The sequence below is a fragment of the Lynx rufus genome, unplaced genomic scaffold, assembly GCF_022079265.1.
Source record: "Lynx rufus isolate CCGP_SWC_20201006 ecotype Redwood Valley unplaced genomic scaffold, mLynRuf1.p SCAF_3, whole genome shotgun sequence".
In the NCBI taxonomy this organism is placed as follows: Eukaryota; Metazoa; Chordata; class Mammalia; order Carnivora; family Felidae; genus Lynx; species Lynx rufus.
Window position 1 is genome coordinate 186,528,875 of NW_025814845.1, and position 21,627 is coordinate 186,550,501.

Sequence of the window (21,627 nt, forward strand, 5' to 3'; positions counted from 1 at the left end):
AAGATCTAAGGTGACTATCCAGTTAAGGGGTGATGGAGAAAGGTGTAAGGCACTCCAAGAACAGTGCTGTGCACACGCACACCAAGAAGCAGGACAGAGCACCGCTGGAGGCGGAAGGCTGGTGTAAGCAGTCTATTCCTATATGTCCACAGGAATGAAGACAGACACATGCGTGGCCGAGAATGACTATCTAGATTATTAAATATCTGTATGGTTAGTTTGCTTCAATAGGGAACCATTTCTCATAAATAAACATTCAAGTACACACGTGCTCACTGGAATCCCTTTTTGTGGAAGGTCCTGTGAACCCAATAAAAGACTAAGCATTTTACATCTTTTCCTGTTTGCAGTTGGTGGGATAATATTTGAAATTATAGTCTGCAGTGTAACCTTCTGAAATACATTCAATAGTTAGTGCTTTCAAATAGTCTTTGAGGAAATGGGAAAACAATCCAAATCTGTACTTCCTGGCTTGAAAACCTCTTGATTACAAGACAAAAGGCCACTTGGAACTAGTTTCATCTGGCTTAGCTGCAGGTTATTCTTGCTCTGGGCTGTGCCCACATGACCTACCAGTGGCGGCAGGGTCACAGAGTGTGGTTTCTCTCCTGGCACAACAGCAGAACTCACTAACCCATTTCCATCACCCACAATCCAATAAGGGTACATATCCGCCCTCCCTGCACCCAGAAAGTGCAGGCACAGAGTGTTGTGTCTTGTTTCACGAACAAGATCTTTAACTCATCTGAATGATTCAATTGGTTACTATGTTGGAGTGGGTTTAATGATTTCCTAGACATTCTGAATCAGCAACAAAATGGTAGGATTTCAGTTTTAAATTCTCTTGTAAGAGCATTTTGATGATTCTCTAACCCAGTTCTGCCATAATTAAACTCAGAACATTTTTCTACGGTGCAAATTGTTTTATTTCCCAAGGGAGGTTTATATATTATATACTATACACACATATTATATAATATTATAAAAAATAATTTTAGGAAACAAAAATTTCCCTTGGGAAATAACATAATTTGTATCTTGGAAAACTTTAGAATACACACATACGAACATATTTAGAGAGAGACAGAGACAGAAGGAAAGAAGAAGATATGAATATAAGGGGAAAAAAGTCAAAGCAACTCTGACATTAACTTATTTTTTTATAAAATTTTTTTTTCAACATTTATTTATTTTTGAGAGAAAGAGCACGAGTGGGGGAGGGGCAGAGAAAGAAGGAGACAGAATCTGAAGCAGGCTCCAGGCTCTGAGCTGTCAGCACAGAGCCCGACGCAGCGCTAGAACTCACAAACTGTGAGATCATGACCTGAGCCAAAGTCAGATGCTTAATCAACTGAGTCACCCAGGCGCCCCTGACGTTAACTTATTTTAACAACAACCCATACTTCTGATTCAATGACTATATTTGAATATAGCCTTTACTAAGAATTTGGCAACATCCACTATTTAAAATCTCAGGACTTCTAGCTACCATATATAGGCAAAAAGTGTTTCACAAGGCAAAGTTCAATGCCTCCAAAAAGAGCTTTGGGGGTCCATGGTTTGAGTAACTTAACTATACTCTGCATATATAGAGGGCCCAGCAAAGGAAAAATATATAGTGGTTGCTACTAAGGATCGTGTATCTTTGGCCTTATTCTCTAAAAACAGACTGAAGACAAATAATAAAGCATTCAGAGGAACTTAGGAGAAGGTCTTTAGGACCTCAGAGTAGGCAAAGATTTCCTAACAAGCAGAAAGGCAAAACCACAAGAGAAAAAATTGGTATTTTGGACTAAATTAAAATTAAGAACTTCAGTTCATTAAAATAAGTCATTAAGAGAGCGAAAAGGCCATCCACAGAAAGGGAGAAGGTATCTGCAACATAAACGGTTTGGTAAGATTTATGTCCAAATCACATGCAGAACTCCCACAAAGTGGTAGGGAAAAGACAGGAGACAGGACAGAAAAGCAGACTCGACTTGGCCAGACCCTTCACAAAAGAAACTATCCAAATGGCCAAAGACATACAGACTGGTGGTTCATATCATTAGCTGTCAGGGAAATGCAAATTACAACCACAACAAGATACTACCACACACCCACCAGGATGATTAAAAAGAACAAAGCAGGGCCCCTGAATGGCTCAGTCAATTGAGTGTCCACATTGGCTCAGGTTGTGATCTCATGGCCGTGATCTCGCAGTCAGTCATGAGATCGGGCTACGCGCTGAGGGTGGAGCCTGCTTGGGATTCTCTACGTCCCTCCCCCACTTGCATGCACGCACATGTGCGCGTTTTTCAAAATAAATAAATAAGCATTTTTTTTTTCTTTAAAGAACACGGCAGAGAGTCAGTGGCAATGGCGATGGGGAGCAATCAGAACCCTTACATTCTGGGGTGACAGTATAAAAACTGCTACAACGACTTCATAAAACTAAGAAACTCAGACCCGTAGGTATTACACGACATATATTCACAAAAAGACAAGTACTAGAAGTTTCTAGAAGCCCTCTTCATAAATGGCCTCAACCGGAAACCATGCAGATGCTTGTCAAAAACAGAATGAGGGGCGCCTGGGTGGCGCAGTCGGTTAAGCGTCCGACTTCAGCCAGGTCACTATCTCGCGGTCCGTGAGTTCGAGCCCCGCGTCAGGCTCTGGGTGGATGGCTCGGAGCCTGGAGCCTGTTTCCGATTCTGTGTCTCCCTCTCTCTCTGCCCCTCCCCCGTTCATGCTCTGTCTCTCTCTGTCCCAAAAATAAATAAAAACTTTAAAAAAAAAAAAAAAAAACCAGAATGAATAGAGTACAATATGTTCGCACAGTGGGAAACCTACACAATAGTGAAAACGAACGATCCGCGGCCAGAACAGCACTGCGGGCCAGAGTCCCCTGAACACAGTGTCGAGTGAAAGAGGTCAGACACATAGGAGTCCATACTGCATGATTCCATTTATACAAAATGCAAAAACAAGTGTATCTGGGCTGTCGGAAGTCAGGATCATCACAGCCCCCGGTCGGGGTCGGGGGCAATGACAGGAAGAAAGCCGGAGGCACTGGCAGTATCCTATTTCCCAGACTGGGTGCTAGTGCGTGCACGGTGTGCTCAGGGTGTGAAGGAGGACACAGTTGTACGCGTGATTTCTGTACTGTACGTATTTTATATTTTTTATATTTTGTGTGTGTAGTATACTTTCATGACAAACAAATAAGCCAACCAAAGATATTTTGAGGATCTGGCATGACCAGCGAGCACAGGAAGCTAATGAGCAAGATCTTAGAATAATGACAGTTTAACCCCAAAATAACTAATTTTTCCTCTTGGATCCAAAACATTTCAGTTGCTTACCTGTAAAAACTTATTTAATTGATTCTTTGACTTTTCCATAAACTTGTGATCTATAGATTTGAAAGGCAGCTTGCTAAGAGAAGGCAACTGGACTTTTTTTAAAGAAGGGAAACACTGTGGAAGAAAACATTAAATGTTAGCATCTCAGTCATATTTATATCTTGGGGGGGGGAGTTTAGATTTATAATTAGAACAAACCAAGTATCTTCTTCCTGTTCTTGTTCCTCTTGAGATTTAAGACCTTGAAAACCCTCCTGTTCTAATCCGGCTCCAAGGAATGAGGAGGAGCAGGACATTTGATGAAAAAAGTCTAAAGCGCACCCGTAGGCCCACGAAGGCCTAGAAGCCGGGCAGCCCTGAGGCCAGGCCAATCAGGTGGATTTGTGCAACACGAAGCAGCCCAGTGCTCTAGGCGGGCACACCCGGCTCACAGACGGTTTTTCTGTTAGGATGTGCTTTGTTTACAACATCTCCACGTGTGGACAAGTTATCAAAGCTGACAAAAGAATACAACGGAAAGAAAGAGTAACTGGGCTTGTAGCTTTCTTACCGCCTTTCACAATGTAACCATATTAATAATAATACTGCATATTAATAAATAATAAAACTTCCCTTTGTGGATGAAGGCCTACATTCTGCCAGACACTGTGCTAGAAGCATGGCGTGTGTACCAACAGCTCTAAGAGTTGGCAATGACTATTCACTCCTGTTCTACATAGGATACAACTGACGATCAGGATTAAAACCCAGATCCATCTGACCACACAGTCTGTGTTCTTTGTGCCAATTTCCAAACTCTCCAGACTCTGCCCCCATTTCCAAACGCTGGCCTTCATGAAGGCACTGGGGCCATCTGAATGTGCTTAATGAAACCAGCTGGCATCGACGAATCAGGGAGCACAGAGTCTGCCTGCCACAGCCTTCAGTGCTGCTGACCCTTGGCGCACAGAAGGGGCACAGGAGCACCCGCTGGCCTGGCCGTAGCAGGAGAAGGCGTGGGACAAGTCAGTCAGAGCAAGTGCATGCAAGTGCTTCGGGTGCCGGGAGAGGGAAAACTGGCCCTTCCCTCGCAGCCCACTAAAGGACCAGCAGTACAACGGCACGTGCCCAAGGCTGTACATAAACCAGGGCTCCGACTCAGGGAACAGTCGTAGAGAAACGAAACAGGCAGTGAGCATCAGAAGGGAAGACTGCACTTCCCTGGGGACCCGAAAAGGTGCTTCCTGTCCCAACTGTCAACAGAAAGCATTCACATACAAAAACATGACAACTCACAAGATGCTAATTTCTAAGGGTGAGAAAAGAACCCAGTGATCAGCTAAAGAGAGGAGAAAAATGACAGACATGGAATTTTATAAGGCTTATTTCCTCTAAGTCTTTGATCTACTTGTTTCTGGTTTTCTAAGAATATTTTCCACATACATTTTATTTCAAAACCTCCTCTCAATTCCTTTTTCTCCTTCTGTTTTCGTCAGCAACTAGACTGATCCTAAACTTGGCTTCACAACGGTTTGTCACAGGGCAAACAACACATTTTTCTGCAGTGTCAATTGTACTCGACAATTTTGGCAAAAATTTAATCTTCTATCGAGATGGCAGTTTGCTTTCCACACTACCAGGGTGACCACAGTCCACTGGAGAAGTACCATAGTCGGACACTTGGTTGTGATTTTTAAAAGCATTTGAAGAAGTTATAGAGGATGCGTGCAGGGAAAGCAGAGCGGGAAGTGACCAAAGCCACTGATGTCAGTGGTTCGTTCATCTGTCCGTGCCAGATGCATCGTGGAGAAGGCTATCGGAACGGCAAGGCAAAAACCAGCCAAAGTGAGAGTGACCAGGCTTGTTTGGGATCCCTATTGATTAAAGTATTTTAATAAGGGAAAAGTCTATTTTGCCATGATGCTCTTTAGCAACACACTGTTGGGGATATCGTGCTTCTCAAAGCTCCACCGTCCCACGAACAAAGCAGGTAAAACATGAACTGGCCGAGATCGTTTTCAAAGTTGGACAAGTCACAGATCCAGTGACGGGAAAACCCTGTGCAGGAACTCCCTACCTGGAAAGCTGGGTCAGTCTGGAACCCGCCCACCCAACCAAAACTCTGGAAGAAATGAATAGCTCTTCAGCAGAGTAAAGGGGGACTGGAAGAAGGAGTCAAAGGGAAAGATATCTAACTTGGCTTTATGGAAAAAAATTTTTCTAAGTGTCATTACAAACTGTCCAATTTCTCTTCTGGTATTTATGGAACAGGTAAAGTAAATAAGTAAAGGCCTTGTTAAAATTTTTCATAAAAGTTTAAGGTCATGTTTTAAATTTCCTTTTCATTAGACATATTTTCTCTTACAGTAAGTATGCCTAGTAATCCCCATTGTTTTGTAAGCTCACTATTTTAGAAGGTTTGTTTTTTTTTTTTTCATTTGCCAAAGGAATCTTGAATTTATCTTAGAATCTTTGGGGAGGAAAAAACCTTTTGATATCATAAAACGGATTCACATTAAGTGGATATTTATTTTTGGTGGTACATATTCAAAATTAATTTAAACTTTTTCTCTGATTTAACCAATTATGAATGGAAATAACAGTCTGGTTGAGGTCAGTCTGTATCAGATTAAAGTCTGTATTAATAAGAAAGCTGACATATAGAAAATAAAACTTGAAAATTCGAAAAAAAAAGTAAAGGCACTTGAAGAAGTTATAGTATTCACAAGATAGTGATTAAAAAGGTTTTAAAAAATCCCCTCAGGAGAAAAGGTTATAGGAAATAGACATATTTCATTTGCAGAAGACGAGTCTGATAGGTGACCACAGGATTTTACCAAGAGTCAGTTCATTCTAAGCCAGAGAACAATAAACAGAAACAAAAGTAGACGTGACTGAAAAGCTTTTCAGTTGCTGGGGAAGAGGGCAGTCACCTCCAGGAGGGGGAGAGTTAGAGAAGACGCAGTTCCTGAGAAAGATGGAAGAACAAGGAATGGAAAGTAAGATGACCCGGATTCCAATCCTGGTTTGGCCACTATGTACACGTCCTATGATAAATTGACCAAACTCTCTGGGGTCAGTTCCTCTCACCTTAAAATAAAAGAAGTGACCTAGATTAGAAGCTTTCTAACGTTTCTAACTAAAACTCACAGTAGGAAGTACATGCTACGTTGCAGCCTGCATAGGTATAAATGCATATCCACATAGATAATATAATCCACGTGTAAAGCTGAGAAGTTCTATGAAACAGTGTTCATTACTACCACTGCTACCACCACCGACACGATAACGTTTATTATGCGAAACACTCTCTTCTAAATGCTTTGGATAAACGTATTCTCTTAATTCTCACAAATCTGTGAGATGGGAGAGGTAGATGCTATGGATATTCGTATTCTACTGATGAGGAAGAAGAGGGACAGAGAGACAGAGTGACAAGTCCCAGGTCATATAGCTACTGAACAGTATAGCCACAGTCCAAACTCAAGCAGTCTTGCTCCTGAGTCTATGCTTTCAACCACGACACTGAATGACTCCCTTACTTTTTGTGCTGAAATCCAATATATTCTATGCTCTGTCCACTGCTGCAATCAATAACTGATTTCACTTCCCACTAATGGGTCACAACTGGCAGCCTCAAAACCGGGGGCCCTAGATGACCCCTAGCTCTCTTTCAGCTCTGGGGTTCTCTGAGGCTTAGTGGAGATCAGACAGTTCTTTGTCCTGAAAGATCTACTCTAAACCATCTGAGCTATGAGTTAATTTCCAAATGTTGGACTGAAAAAGCCACTTTGCCAGTATCCATAGTGAAGGGAGAAAGGTTAATGATCAGTTTCCTTATATGTAAAAAATTGAAATGAGCTCTTAAATATCTTCTTGCTTGTAATTCTAAACCTTGTATTCATGAGTATTCATACCTCACTAAGTTTCCGGTGTAAATTCTGAAACTCACTGAGCCTTCTAGGGACGGTCCAGTTCTTAGTTTCAACTCCACCAACTTCTTGTAAGCTTACCATGACAAAGTAACAGGGCATTTGCTCACCATTCTCTTCTGTAACCTTGGAAAAAACAGACACCACAACAACAAAAAGCATGGTTAGCGGATGTGGTAGGCAAGATTTCTAAATACTCCCCAAGATTTCCCACCCCTTGGTGGCTACACCCTGCATCATCCCTGGAACTGTGAATATGGTGTCCATTCCTGCGATTAGGTCATGCTATATTTGACAGCTGACCTTAAAGAAGGGAGACTACCCGGATGGGTCTAACCTAATCATACAAGCCCATGAAGAGCAGAGACACTCCCTGGGACGGTAGGAGGACAGGAAGTCAGAAAGACAGGAAGCGCAAGAAGGACTCGGCATGTGGTGCTGGCATGAAGATGGAGAGGGGCAGGTGGAAAGGACGTGGCAGGGCCTCCGCTGACAGCCAGAGACGAGACCTCAGGTCTACAACCACATGGAACTGAATCCTGCCAACGACCTAAACGAGCTTGGAAGTGGCTTTTTCCTCAGAGTCTCCAGACAAGAACTCAGTCTGGCCAATACGCTGCCTTCAGCCTCGGGATACAATGAGTAGAGGACACCGTCATACGGTGCTGGACTTTCAACCTGCAGAATTGCGAGCCAATCAGTGGACACTGTTTTAAGCCATGAAACATGTGGTCATTTGTTACATATCAAAAGAAAATTAATATAGCAGACTTAACATCCTAAGTGTATTCCTTTGAAAAAACAAATTAACAGAAAGCAAAAAGGTGTAAGATATGCTAAAACCTGTCTCAGAAAAGGATAAAGCCTTCCCCAGTTTAATTTCTGGATTCAACAAACCATGATTTCAATTTTCATGAAATTTTACGTTGAAAGATATAATTTCCTCTACCTCCCAACTTAGATAATTCATTCACACACACACACACACACACACACACACACACACACATACACACACGATATCATAATTCAGAAATAGGCCATTATTATACTTAACATAAATAGATTAGAAACAAAAAGAAAATACTGAATTTAGGCTTGAATTAGTATCATCAATCAAATTAGAGACAAAGAGTCAATAAGAAAGGCAAAGGAAAGAGACACAAGACACACTGAGCACCCAACGGAGCCCCGTGACGTAGGACCATTACCCCACTGTGAGGATGCAGGAGGTGAGGACACACACAGGGTCCCTGGACTGTCCTAGGATCACACAGCTAGTATGGGTGTCAGCCAGGATCAGAACTCAAGAGAATCTGGCGCGACGTACATACATCTTCCACACATTCCCATGCAGGGCTGCCTTGCAAACTCCGGCGGTCAGGTGACCCTTCAGGGTCCATTGCCATTATCTTTCCGGTGACCACGGTGCCACGGCAAGCTCCTGCAGCTCACCGTAATGGGAGTGCTCACAAGTACCAAAGAGCCGGTGCAGCACCCAGTGACGCACTCCTGTCGTGGGTGTGCTTTCAGAGCTGTTCTCGGAGAACATGAATTGCGTGCTATCCAATCTAGAGGTGAACTTAGGGTTGTGAATCTTAAGCAACCCCCACCCCACCACCACAGAGAGCATGTGAAGCCACAGGGCTGATGGGCAAGACGGAGAAGAACAAAGATAAAGTGTACAAACACGCCCTTACAAATCTAAGGAGTTAAGTATTTTCACAAGCCGTTTGAAATAATAGTGGAACAAACCATTAACACTGTGTTCCTCATGATCTCGTTATTTGTGTGGACCTGACCTTCGTCTCCAGATTTCCACGTGACTGATAGTAAACCAGGTGGGAACAAAGAAGTTGTCAACAGTGGAAATGCTTATATGCATCACTCCTTGAAGAGAAATTCTTTTTACAGACAAAAGGGATACAGCATATTCTGGAAATTGATACCCATATCCCTCAAAGAATAGCAAAATATTTTCTAAGTCAAAGCAAAAAATATTCATTATTAAAGATCTTAGAGCAATTGAGATTTAAGTAATTGAAGTCAGCAGAATGGAACAATCAGAAACACTTAAACTTTTTAATTTTTCACCACCAAATTTCAAATAGTGCCCTTCCATTTTATTTCAACCCTCAATGGCAAAAGAAAATGGCAATTCAAGGACATTACCTGTCCCTATCTGAAAGGTGCTTACAATTCCAGTGAACAAGAACAACCTGAAATGGAGAGAGATCAGATCTATGCCAGGCAGCCCTAGTACAGCTCACAGTCAAGGGTAGTAAGACAGAGCGAGAACAGTGAGGAAAGAAGGGGGACAAATGCAGTCTGTAAGAGCAAACGTAACTTTTCTATCCTCAACCTTAATTCTGTAGGACAAAATCTTGTCTTATAAAATCATACTCATTTTTTTAATTTTTTTAAATGTTTTTATTTATTTTTGAGAGAGAGTGCAATTGGGGGAGGGACAGAGACAGAGGGGAACAGAAGATCTGAAGCAGGCTCTGCGCTGAGAGCAGCAAGCCTGATGCGGGGCTCCGAACTCACAAACTGCAAGATCATGACCTGAGCTGAAGTCAAAGCTTTGCTCAACTGACTGAGCCACCCAGGCACCCCGAAATCATATTCTTTTTTATTTTTTTTTAATGTTTACTTATTTTTGAGAGAGAGACAGACAAGAGTGCAAGCGGGGAGGGGCAGAGAGAGAGGGAGACACAGAATCCAAAGCAGGCTCCAGGCTCTGAGCTGTCAGCACAGAGCTCGATGCAAGGCTTGAACCCACAAACCATCAGATCATGACCTGAGCTGAAGTCGGATGCCCAACCGACTGAGCCACCCAGGTACCCCTCCAAAATCATACTCTTAAAGTAAACTTGGAGGAAAAGCAGTCAGACCTACCTCTCCACTGGTGATGGAGGCTTTCCACATTCCGAGGTTCTCACACCACCAATCTGTTCTTGCCATGTGCAGCTGTAGGTCCGTGCGTTCTTTCTCTATTAGAATTATTTCCTCCTTCAACTTGAAAACAATCTGCAAGAGGGAAAACATCCTGAGAGTTACAAAAGCACTTAAAATGCCACACAATTCAGCAAAGTAGCAGGTTACAAAATCAACAGACAAAAATCCGCTGCATTTCTATACACTAACAACGGACAATCCAAAAAGGGAATTAAGAAAACAATTCCATTTACCATAGCATAAAAATAATAAAATATTTAGGAATTAACTTAAACAAGGAAGTGAAAGATTTCTACAATGAAAACTACCTAACACCGATGAAAGAAATTAAAGATGACAAATAAATGGAATGATATTCAATGTTCATGGATTAGAAGACTAAGCACTGCTAAGATGTCAATATGACTCAAAGTGATCTACAGATTCAACACAATCCTTACCACAATGCCAGTGATTTTTTTTTCTGCAAAAATAGAAAAATCCATCATAAAGTTCACATGGAATCTCAAAGCAGACTGAATAGCCAAAACAATCTTGAAGAAGAACAAAAGTTAGAGGGCTCATACTTCCTGATTTCAACACTTACTACACAGCTACGCTAATCAAAACAGTATGGTACTGGCATAAAGACAGACATATAGACCAATGGAATAGAACAAGCCAGCAAGAAATAAACCTTTGCATATATGGTCAAGTGATTTTTGACAAGGGTGCCAACACCATTCAATGGGAAAAGGACAATATTCTCAACAAACAGTGGCTGAGAAAACTGGATACCCATAAGCAAAACAATGAAGTTGGACACTTACCTAACACCATAAATAATAGACAACTCAAAATTCATCAAAGACCTAAACGTAAGAGCTAAAACTATAAATTCTTAGAAGAAAACACAGGGGGAAAGCTTTAGAACACTGAACTGGTAATAACTTCTTGGCTATGACACAAAAGGCACAGGCAGCAAAATATAGGAAAATGGGACTTCATAACAATTTAAAACTTTTGTGAAAAGAATACTATTGACACAGTAAAAAGGCAACCCGCAGAATTAGAGCAAATATTTAAAAATCACGTATCTGATAGGGTACTAACATCTAGAATATATAGAGAACTCTTAAAACTTAAAAACAAAAACCAGTCTGATTCAAAAACGGGCAAAGGACTTGAATAGACATTTCTCCAAAAACATTCTATAAATGGCCAAAAAGCACATGCAAAGATACTCAATGTAACTAATCATTAGTGAAATGCAAATCAAAACCACAATAAGATACTACCTCGCGCCCATTAGGAGAGTTACTATAAAAAAAAAAAAGTGAAAAACAACAATTACTGGTGAGGAGATAGAGAAACTGGAAACCGTACACACTGTTGGTGAGAAGGTATAAAATGGTGCTGCCAATATGGAAAACAGTATGGAGATTCCTCTAAGAATTAAAGACAGAATTACTGTCCCGGCAATTATGACCCAGCAATTTCACTTCTGAGCACATGCTCCAAAGAATGGAAAGCAAGATCTCAAAAATGTATTTGTACCCACATTCGTGGTAACATCATTCACAAAACTTAAAAGGTGGAAGCCAAACCAACGTCCACTGATGGGTGAACGGATAAACCAAATGCTGTATGTACATGCAATGGAAAATTGTTCAGTCTCAAAAAGGAAGGAAATTCTCACACTCGGTATAATACGAACGAACCTTGAGACCTTAGGCTAAGGGAAAGAAGCCAGTCACAAAAGGATGAATACAGTATGCCTCCATTCATGATGTATTTAAGAGTAGTTCAATTCATACGAGGTAGAATGGAGAAGAGTAGTTTCCAGGGGGTTGGGGACGGGAGGATGGAAAGTGTTATTTAAGGGGCACAAAGTTTCAGTCTTGCCAGATGAAACAATTTCAGGAGATGGATGGTAGTGATGGTTGCATAACAATGTGAACGGACCGATGCTGAAGTGTATACTTGAAACGATTAAAATGGTAAATTCAGGTGATGTCTATTTTGCCACACTTTAAAAAAGTAACTTAAAAAAAAAGAGAAGGCATGCTCATCATCCCCTTGGACCTCTTTCATTAGAAAACCTATAGTTTGAGGGCAGAAGCTTTGCCTTCAAACTCTCCTGAACATGCCAGCTACGAGGACTCTTTCCTTTCTCAAAAAGCCTCCAGGAAGCACTCGCAGCCTAAACCTTGTCCTGCATTTTATTACCATCAGAGCTGTGACCACCCTGCTTCATTTTCCTGTGAGGATATTTTGGTTCCACAATCAGCATGTTTGCTCCCTCCTTAGGGAGGCTGGCAGCTCTATAGGTCACTGGTTCTCCACAGCGACCAGCAGAGCATCATGCATTTACTCGTCACTTATGTTGCCGAACACACCCTCAGAAAGTGCCAGAGGAGGTCAGTTTGGCAGACTGAAGAGCACCAGCCATACCTGTAACAGAGACATCTCCCTGTTGGGTGGCCAAAGACGCATAAACACAAAGCAAAAAGCCACGCCACTGCACGGGTTTGAGAAATGCCAGCTGGGGAGATGCTGTTTACATTTTTAAACTTTCCAATTCTGTTGGCTTTTAGCAAAACAATTTATTTCTTGTGTCATTCTGTGAGGTTCTCTAAATTGTGACTCACAGCATTTGAAAGAAAAATAAAAGTAAGATAATTGTCCTTGAAAAGTTAATGTACTTCCAGAAATGGGTCTGGCACAAGGAAGTGCTTTGCCCTCTTCTGCAAAGGTACCACAGGCAAGCCAGGTAAGAGAGCACAGGGCTGCTCACCACGGATGACCGGAGAGAACCCCAAAGCACAGAAGACTGAAAACAAGTGCTTTTCTAACTCTATACTAGATGCAAAAAAGTAACCATGGAGCGTACAAATACAATTTTTTGTTTTAAAGAAACAGTGATGCTTTGCAACATAAACTGAAAACTACTACTTATGAGATCAGAAAAATGGAAACTTTCAAAGACAACCTTGAAAGTGAAAGAGTTACCTTCTTGTCAGGTTTTGGTGCATTTTGAATAGAATTTAGAGCTTGCCTTTTATATTCAAGTTTCTCATTTAGTTCTCGTAGTTTGTTTACAGCAAAACTGGCTTGTTCATTAATTCGACTGGTGCCTTCATCTACAGCTTCCTCACCAGCCTCACCTCCTGGGTCCTGGGGGAAAAAGTAACGTGAACCACACCGTCTTATAACGATGGACTATTCGACAATGAGTACCTAGCATATAGGTTCTAGATCGTTACAATACACTTAGCCAAAGTACTAGAGTCCCCTAACACTTTGTGGTAGAAAGTTCAGAGGCAGGTTGCTTTTCCTCAGCAACGTGACAAATCAAAGTTATTTGGAACCACAGTAACTGGTGTTGAGGAATACAATGAAAGAAAAAACATTTAATAGCCTGAAAAACAGGACAGAGTGGGGGATGGATTCCACACCATTATTTCCCAAATGGTACACCCAAGGGAATCTGCATGGAACAAGAAAAGGCAACTGAGTTATCTGCCTAACTCAACCTGAGTGGTCTGTGCCTAATCTTGGACAAAGACACAGAGATGCGTATGGCTTCCTTTCGGGCTCCTAAGAATATTCTAGAAAACTTATGCTAAGTACTTTTAAAATAAAATTTCCAGGGGCACCTGGCTGGCTCAGTTGCTTGAGCATCTGACTTTAGCTCAGGTCATAATCTTGTGGTTCGTGGGTTCGAGCCCTACGTCGGGCTTACTGCTGTCAGCACCGAGCCCACTTCGGATCCTCTGTCCCCCTCTTTCTGCTCCACCCCTGCCTGCACTCTCCCAAAAATAAATAAATATTAAGAATAAAATAAAAATAAATAAAATTTCCAAATTCCCACTAGTAAAAGTATTTTCGGTACACACTTTGTTCAGCCCCTCCCCTGAAGATGTATTTCACAAATCAACAGGTAGATCATCTTATGAGTTAAATGGTTAAGATTTCAAAGTGCCTTCAGATTCATACAGAACTGCAGAACTTTGAAAAATCTGGATAGATTAGCAGCAGACAGCATATAAAACAGACCTGTCAGCAGCAACAGCATGTAGGACAATGGAAAGAAGTCCTGAGAATGATATTTTGCTTTATTATTCTCCTTAACATTCTTCCAGAGTTTTCCTTCTAATTTTTATTAATTGAAATAAACGGTAAGAGAAAAAATTTTCTTCAAACAAGAATGAAGTATTAATAACCCTAGAAAACCAAGCTCTTTTTTTTAATTTTTGTGCAGTCTTTCAAACCCTTGTCCAGGAGTGCACTTATCATGACATAATTGTATACCTTATATACATCCAAACAGGTATTCTGTCTTTTCCCTATAACTTATGATGCTGCTTATTTTGAAGGCGTTAATTACTCTTCAAAATTAGAATTTTTATGGCTGTATACCATCCTATGAATTGATGCTACCCTGAGGCGTGTTCCTACCGCTGCTCCTGCTCTGGGTTGACTCTGCTGGTTCGCCGTCCCAGAGGTACTAAAACAAACTCCACAGTACATCACCTTTTCTACCATTTAGTTATTGCCTTAGGGTGAATTTCTAGAAGTGGGATTATTGCCACAAAGAGCAGAAGCGTTCAAAAGGTCAGTGATACATATTACCCTTGAGTCCTAGGTGAAGCTGGATAATTTTTCATATTTGTTTACTATTACCTTTCATATCAACTGTCAGTTCAAGACTTTATCCAATTCATCTATTGGGTGTTGATATTTTTAACTAATCTGCATAACCTCTTTTACAGCATTTACTTATTAACCATTTTCATTTCTGAGGCAGAGAGAGAACACGGTTAAACTTACCGAGAAACATATAAAAAATAAAAAAATAAAGCAAACTGATCTTAAAAATACAATGGGTGAAGGGGAGTGGGACATAGAGGCTTTTAGTTATGGAATGAGTAAGTCTTTGGAATAAAAGGCACAACGTGGGGAATACCGTCAATGACACTGTACTAGCATTGTATGGTGACAGGTGGTAGCCACACTGATGGTGAGCACGACACAACATACACAGATGGTGAATCACCACGTTGTGCGCCTGAAACGAATGTGACATTGAATGCTACCGGCGCCTAAATAAAAAAAATACACTGTGTTTCCAATTAATGCCAACAGACAAATGATGCTTATTTATATCTTAGGGGTGAGGTTTGGGGAAATAAGTATCAGTATCCTTATCTGCATAGCTTTAATCAGGAAAACAATTTTTTCTCTGACACTCAAAAGTCTATCAGCCAAAAGAAAGTTCCGCCGAATGAAGAATTCTTCTTCTTGTGCTGGAACATCACCACTACAGTAGCTAGAAATAGTGTGCCATAGAGATGAAGTAAACAAACTTCAGTTCTAATAAATTGTATCTGATGGGGAAAAAAAGATGCAATGACTAAAGACTTTTGGCCCTGTTGATGGTGGAAGACACAGAAAGTGTGAAGAACTAAATAACAAATCTTTAAAAAGTCTGAATGAGTGAATTTAACAGTTCAGAGACACCAACTTCTAATACCATCAAGAGCAAGCACTTGATTCCTCAGAGTTTGAGATATAACCGGCAGAAAAAAATCCAAAATTAATTATTAGCTTTCTATGTAGGGTGACTGTAAATAAAACATTTTGTGTTTCTTTGTACCTTCACAAATCATAAAGCCCTCTAAACCTTTAGTAGTAAATGAGAGACGGTAAATGAGAGTAGTAAATGAGAGATCTCCAAAATGATAGTACACTTAGGAGAATCAGACCCAAGTGAGGTGTGGCTGAGCAAGGTTTCTTTCAGAGAATCTTTCTTACATCTGATTTTTTAAACTCCAAAATACTTCTTGTAACTGCCCCCACATCCTCTTCCTCTCCTCACTTGCCCATCCTTTGTCTCTTCTCGGACTAGACTAAGTTCTACTGATTCTCTCATCTGGCCTACACCACCTTGCGGACTCTCTGTCCTCGCTTTTCAGGAGCCACACACGGGGTGTGCCGCAGGTAGAGACAGGGCTGGGAGGTTGCAACACGAGGAAGTGGTGGTCAGTTGTTCAGAAAAAGAAGGGAAGAGTGCACAAGTTCTACTTACGGTCCTGCATATTGAAAGATGAAGAGGTGCCCCAAATTTGCCTAAACAGTACGTGTCCACCTGATCATATTCGAAGCTTAACCACTGAGAAGGAAGGAGAAAATTAAATGGGACTCACCATTTCATCCTTGCCGGAAATCAAGTGCGAGCCATGTTTTTCTTCCTCTTTTATCATCAATTTCTCATACAGGTCACTGACAATAAATGAAGGGTAATACCTATCCTTTAGGGTCTCATAAACATCGCCCTGGATTTTGCAGAACACTTCAATACCTTTATTTCCTACAAGACACTGCTGGATTTCTTTGTAGAGTGATTTTTCCACAGATATTTCTTTGCTTTCCACAAAGAAATTCTGGTAAATTTCACCAACTAATTGTGGGATTTCATTCTGAAAAGACAGGAAGATGAAAAACAAGAAAGGTAAGAAATATCATCTCTGACAAAAATATTTTTCTTCTGAATTCTCTCCATCTTAAAGCTGGAAGGAAGACATTGAAAACGGACACTGCTACTGGTACCAGTGGGGGTCTTTGGCGTGCGTGTGCACAGAGTCAAGGGGTAAGAGTCTGGCTCCTGAAAATGAATACTTTATGCTGAATAGTTAACGAATATAATTTCTACTAAACGCTGGCAGGGGAAAAGTGGGAACAGTTCTCGTCTTGAAACGGATTCCTTCTTGCAAATCTGAATTCCACAGCTCAGTTATCAGCTAAATTCAATTTGGCTTTAAAAAATCTAATATAAGTAATTGGAAGTGCCATTTTTCACTCCAGAAGTCACTATTATGTAATTTAAGAAAACAAGAAAAATCCTCTCCAGAATGATGATGTATTGCATTATAATCAAGCTTATATTAGACAGCTTACTCTTAAACATCATACTAAGGTCACAGCCAGTCTGTTTCAGAAATGCAAACATCTCTTCTGATTAACATAACATTTATATTTCCTCTGAAAACACCTCATTAATTCTAGGAATGTTACACAAAGTCTTCAACAGGATTAAAAAATGAAGACAAACAACTCAATGAATATTGTGAATTTAACAAACATCTCAGAACTTTTACACCCAAATTAGTGTTGTTAGGTCGAAATAAGGCTATTTCATGAAGCTATATACTTTTATTGCACTGAAATCTTTTAAATTGTTTCCAGGAGTTTAGGAAAATTCTTTAGATTGCTCTTCACAATATTCCTTTGAGAGCAGCCAAAAGTCATTTGGAATCAAGTCTGATAAATAAAATACATAATAAAGTGGGCAACTGCAGTATTGGATATAATGAGGTAACTTGTGACTTACAAAGTAACAATAAAAGGCATTTCTAAGAAGATTTAAAAATACTGTGAGACTGAATTTAATTCCGAAACCAATGTAGTATGTGATTTATGATGTATTTTAATAGTATTGAGTTCTAGCAACACTCACATGAAGTGCAAAGTGCAATGTACCCAGTGACTTTTGTGTTTATTTTAATAAGCCTCTCAAAATACATGTAATATATATACTATACATATTGTCATGTATATTTATACACACATATAAACACACATATTTCATATTCTTTAACTCTTAAAGGTACTGAGAACTTGCCAAGTGCAAAATACAATGCTTATTGGGGCTTTTCATCGTTAAGAGGCATCTAGAACCAAAAATCTTCTTTTGTGGGTTTTTTTTTTTTTTAATGTTTATTTATTTTTAAGAGAGTGAGAGACACAAAGTGTGAGCGGGGAAGGGGCACAGAGAGAGGGAGACACAGAATCCGAAGCAGGCTCCAGGCTCTGAGCCGTCAGCACAGACGGGGCTCAGAACCCATGAACCTGTGAGATCATGACCTGAGCCGAAGTCAGCCGCTTAACCAACTGAGCCACCCAGGCACACCCCCCACCCCCACCCGCTTTTTAAAGGTTTTTGTGTTTCTTAATTCAGTCATATTTTAAATGAAACAAAAGAAGAACAGTAGTGTAAAATATGCACATGATATTAAAATAACAAGGTTATGAGACTGAGGTGTACATGACAAGATCAATTCATTGTACCAGTAATGTGGATGTATATAACTTTTTTTATAATGTGCTAAAAAAGCAAACCAAAAAGCTGCCTGAAAGTAAATTCAGTATTTTGGTACATTTATGAATCTGTTTTTCCCTTGACCACACATTCAGAAGTATCTTTTTGTGAAAATAAAATATAATTTTATTTACCATTATGAGCTGGAACATAATTCCATTATTATATTTGGTTTTAAATAGTCTTTTAATGTATATTTATCTTACAGCTTCATTGAGAAACACAGACACACTGCCTAACATGCAAGTTTTCACCAGCTGGTGATTAATATTTCTTTGAGCCTATATATACTACCTTGTTAGCACTCTTCAGATATTCCACCGACTCCCAAAAACTAATCAGAGCTCTCTTGTCCATCCTTTCCATGTACATTCGAAAGTGCTCTCGGTAGAACATATTGGCCAAAATATCTTCAAACTGAAGAATCTATTAAGGAAATTTAAGGAAAAAAAATAAGGAAAACATTAAAAACTTAAAAATAAAATTCTAAATATCAGTTTCCTTTAACTTTCAATGGATTGGTGTCTACATTCAAGAAAAAAAAAGTCTCATTTTTTAAGGTTGTAGTCAACCTAATACAGTATTTCTCTCAACTTCCTAAATTTTAAATGGAAAAAGTTATTCAGTATTCAAAATGTACATATTCAATAAGTGCCAATTTTCAATTAATCATTCACTCATTCAGCAAAAGATTTATTTGGCATCTACTCTGTATCAGGCACATTTCTAGGAAATCAGACAAAAATCCCGGCCCTATGGGATAAACTGCTAAAAGTAATAGATACCCATAATAGAAAAATTAAAGAGAAATATATAAAAGACCAGGAAGCTGGAGTCTACTAATCTGACATTTTTGCCTTCCATCCTTACACTTGTGATGAAAATTATTTTACATCTTGCTCCTTCACTTACAGTATCATATTCATTTAAGATATCTTTTGTAAGCATCATTTTAATTAGTTCATAATATTGCACTATATATCAAAATGACTCCTTGGTTTACTATTTTCTATGCTTACAGAAAAAGAAAAAACAAATCTGAAGATACAGTGGGCAAAATCTTGAGCACAGGCTGCCATAATAGAAGAAAGCAGATCACTTTCATAATAATTCATAACTCAATTAATTAGGAAAAATCCCTCAAATTAATTTAGAAGGAACTGAAGTCCCATATCCTTAGTTCTTAGTTAATTAAGAAAAAGACCTGTAAGTATATCTCAAATGCAATTAAAAGAAACACTTATGTTTTAAGATTCTTAACAATTTATATTGTGGCAGTGGGAAATTTTTTGGAAATGTGACCAGTAAGATCTTTCTAAAATCAAGTGCATATGATCAACACAGATTCAACTCTTCTACCAACAGTGAGTCCTCAATAGTTTCTGTAAACAGAAAGAGGCAGGCATTTTTCTAACAACTTCTGGTAACTCATTAAAGGAGACAGTCGTCCCATGCTACAGACCCCTAACAATTGGAGTCCATAAATATTTCAGACTATTAGGATTTAGTTTACTAACTTTGGAAGATCATAGCATGTATCTTTATGGAAACCCTACCACTAAAGCACTGTGACATACAAATTCTAACTGTACATGGTCCATGGAGGTTTGTAGGAGCCCATATCAACTCGGGCTAGGGATAAACAGATCACTCAGAGAGCTATCGATTTTTAACATAGGGAGAAGCCGAGCAGAAAGGGCATTCGACAAATTCTAAGAAAGTCTCCCCAGTATAATTTTCCTTCGATCAAAATGAATTCCAAATTAGATACAAATTCACATATTTGCAAAACCAAGTCCAAAACATCTTCTAAAATATTAGCCATTTTTAGACTTTTGTGTTTTATGAATATTCTATGTTCAGTTCCAAAAGTGCAAATATATACAAATAAATGACAGCAAATATATCTAAACCATAGTTCAATAGGTGACATATCTCTTAATTGGCCAATGGATTAACCAAGTTCTCTATCCATTTTTTTTTCCTCTCTTGAAAAAGAGAATTTCACTGTGTAACATCTATACTAATGGAATGGGTCTGGGTGGACAGGATGCATAGATAGTACACTTCAAAGTCAAATGTATTCATCTGAGATTAACTCAATCTCAATTAATTTGACATTAATTAATTTCAGTAAGTCTGAGATTTTTGTGTGGAAGTGAAAAGAGAAGGGTGGGTAGGTCAAAGTTGACACCACTACTAAAATAATCATTTTTTAAAAACTATCGATGATATGGGGCACCTGGCCGAGGTGGCTGAGTCGGTTAAGCATCCAACTTCGGCTCAGGTCATGATCTCACCATTTGTGAGTTCAAGCCCCACGTCCAGCTCTGTGCTGATAGCTCATATCCTGGACCCTGCTTCAGATTCTGTGTCTCCCTCTTCTCTCTGCACCTTCCCAGCTCTCTCTCTCTCTCTCAAAAATAAACATTAAAACAAATTACAAAAAAAGTTAAAAACTATAGATGATATAACAATAATTAACATTTACTAAGGGCTTCCACACAGCAAACACTGTGCTCTTATTTGTTGGGTCAGCCTTTTTATCTGTCCTAAGACCTCTGGTAATTCTGGGAGGAGAGCTACCACAGTCGATGGTCTCTAGGCTGGATCTGGTTTCATGATGCATATTTTACAAACTTAGTTTTATGTTTTGTGTGGATTCCCTCTTACCCAGCTAGTTAATTTTTCTCCAGGAAAATTTCCACCAAACACTCAAAAGTACCTCAGGGCCTTAGAGGAATAAATGTGTTCCTAAGCACCCAACATGTTACCAAGAGTGACATAGGATTCTCTAGTTACAAAATACTCATGAGAATAACTCCAGAAAACTAATGAGAATATGTAGAATTAGGATCTTGGGAATAATGTTTTATCCTAAAAGGAGAGGTTACAATTGGATTTTTCTTACATCTGTATCATCACTAAACATACCTCCTTAACAATCAATGTCAGTAATAACATTTATTGAGTGCTCTTATACTAAGTTGTGTACTTACCCTCCTATGTTCATTATTTAATGGTTGCCATCTATAGGGTATGCACAAACTATCCCAATTTTACAACTGGAGTACAAAAAAGCTAACTAACTTGCCCAAAATCAATCCCCAGTAGATACAGAATTGAGAGCCAGGCTTTCTGACTACACAGCACAGCTTCTTAACCATAATAAAATAGTTCATCTCCTTAAGAGATTACCTGATTTGTGTTTATAGCAAACTACAAATAGTATGGAAGTCAAGAAGGAAAGATGCATTTAGGAAAAATGCTCTAT

The 21,627-nt window shown here is 39.5% G+C and overlaps 1 protein-coding gene and 1 pseudogene across 3 annotated transcripts in view; one reads left to right on the top strand and one right to left on the bottom strand.

Moving 5' to 3' along the window:
• The window catches only part of SNX25 (sorting nexin 25), a 131,318-nt gene that overhangs the window by 13,500 nt on the left and 96,191 nt on the right, over positions 1 to 21,627 (bottom strand). For all 3 annotated transcript variants that reach the window (XM_047091819.1, XM_047091817.1, XM_047091818.1), the window contains 6 exons: positions 18,648 to 18,779; positions 16,402 to 16,674; positions 13,205 to 13,369; positions 10,154 to 10,285; positions 7,241 to 7,381; positions 3,345 to 3,458 (listed from right to left, as the gene is read on the bottom strand). In XM_047091819.1, coding sequence (XP_046947775.1) covers positions 3,345 to 3,458; positions 7,241 to 7,381; positions 10,154 to 10,285; positions 13,205 to 13,369; positions 16,402 to 16,674; positions 18,648 to 18,779 — 957 coding nt within the window. The remainder of the gene's footprint in view (positions 1 to 3,344; positions 3,459 to 7,240; positions 7,382 to 10,153; positions 10,286 to 13,204; positions 13,370 to 16,401; positions 16,675 to 18,647; positions 18,780 to 21,627) is intronic.
• LOC124520755 (28S ribosomal protein S17, mitochondrial-like) lies at positions 5,088 to 5,478 on the top strand (annotated as a pseudogene).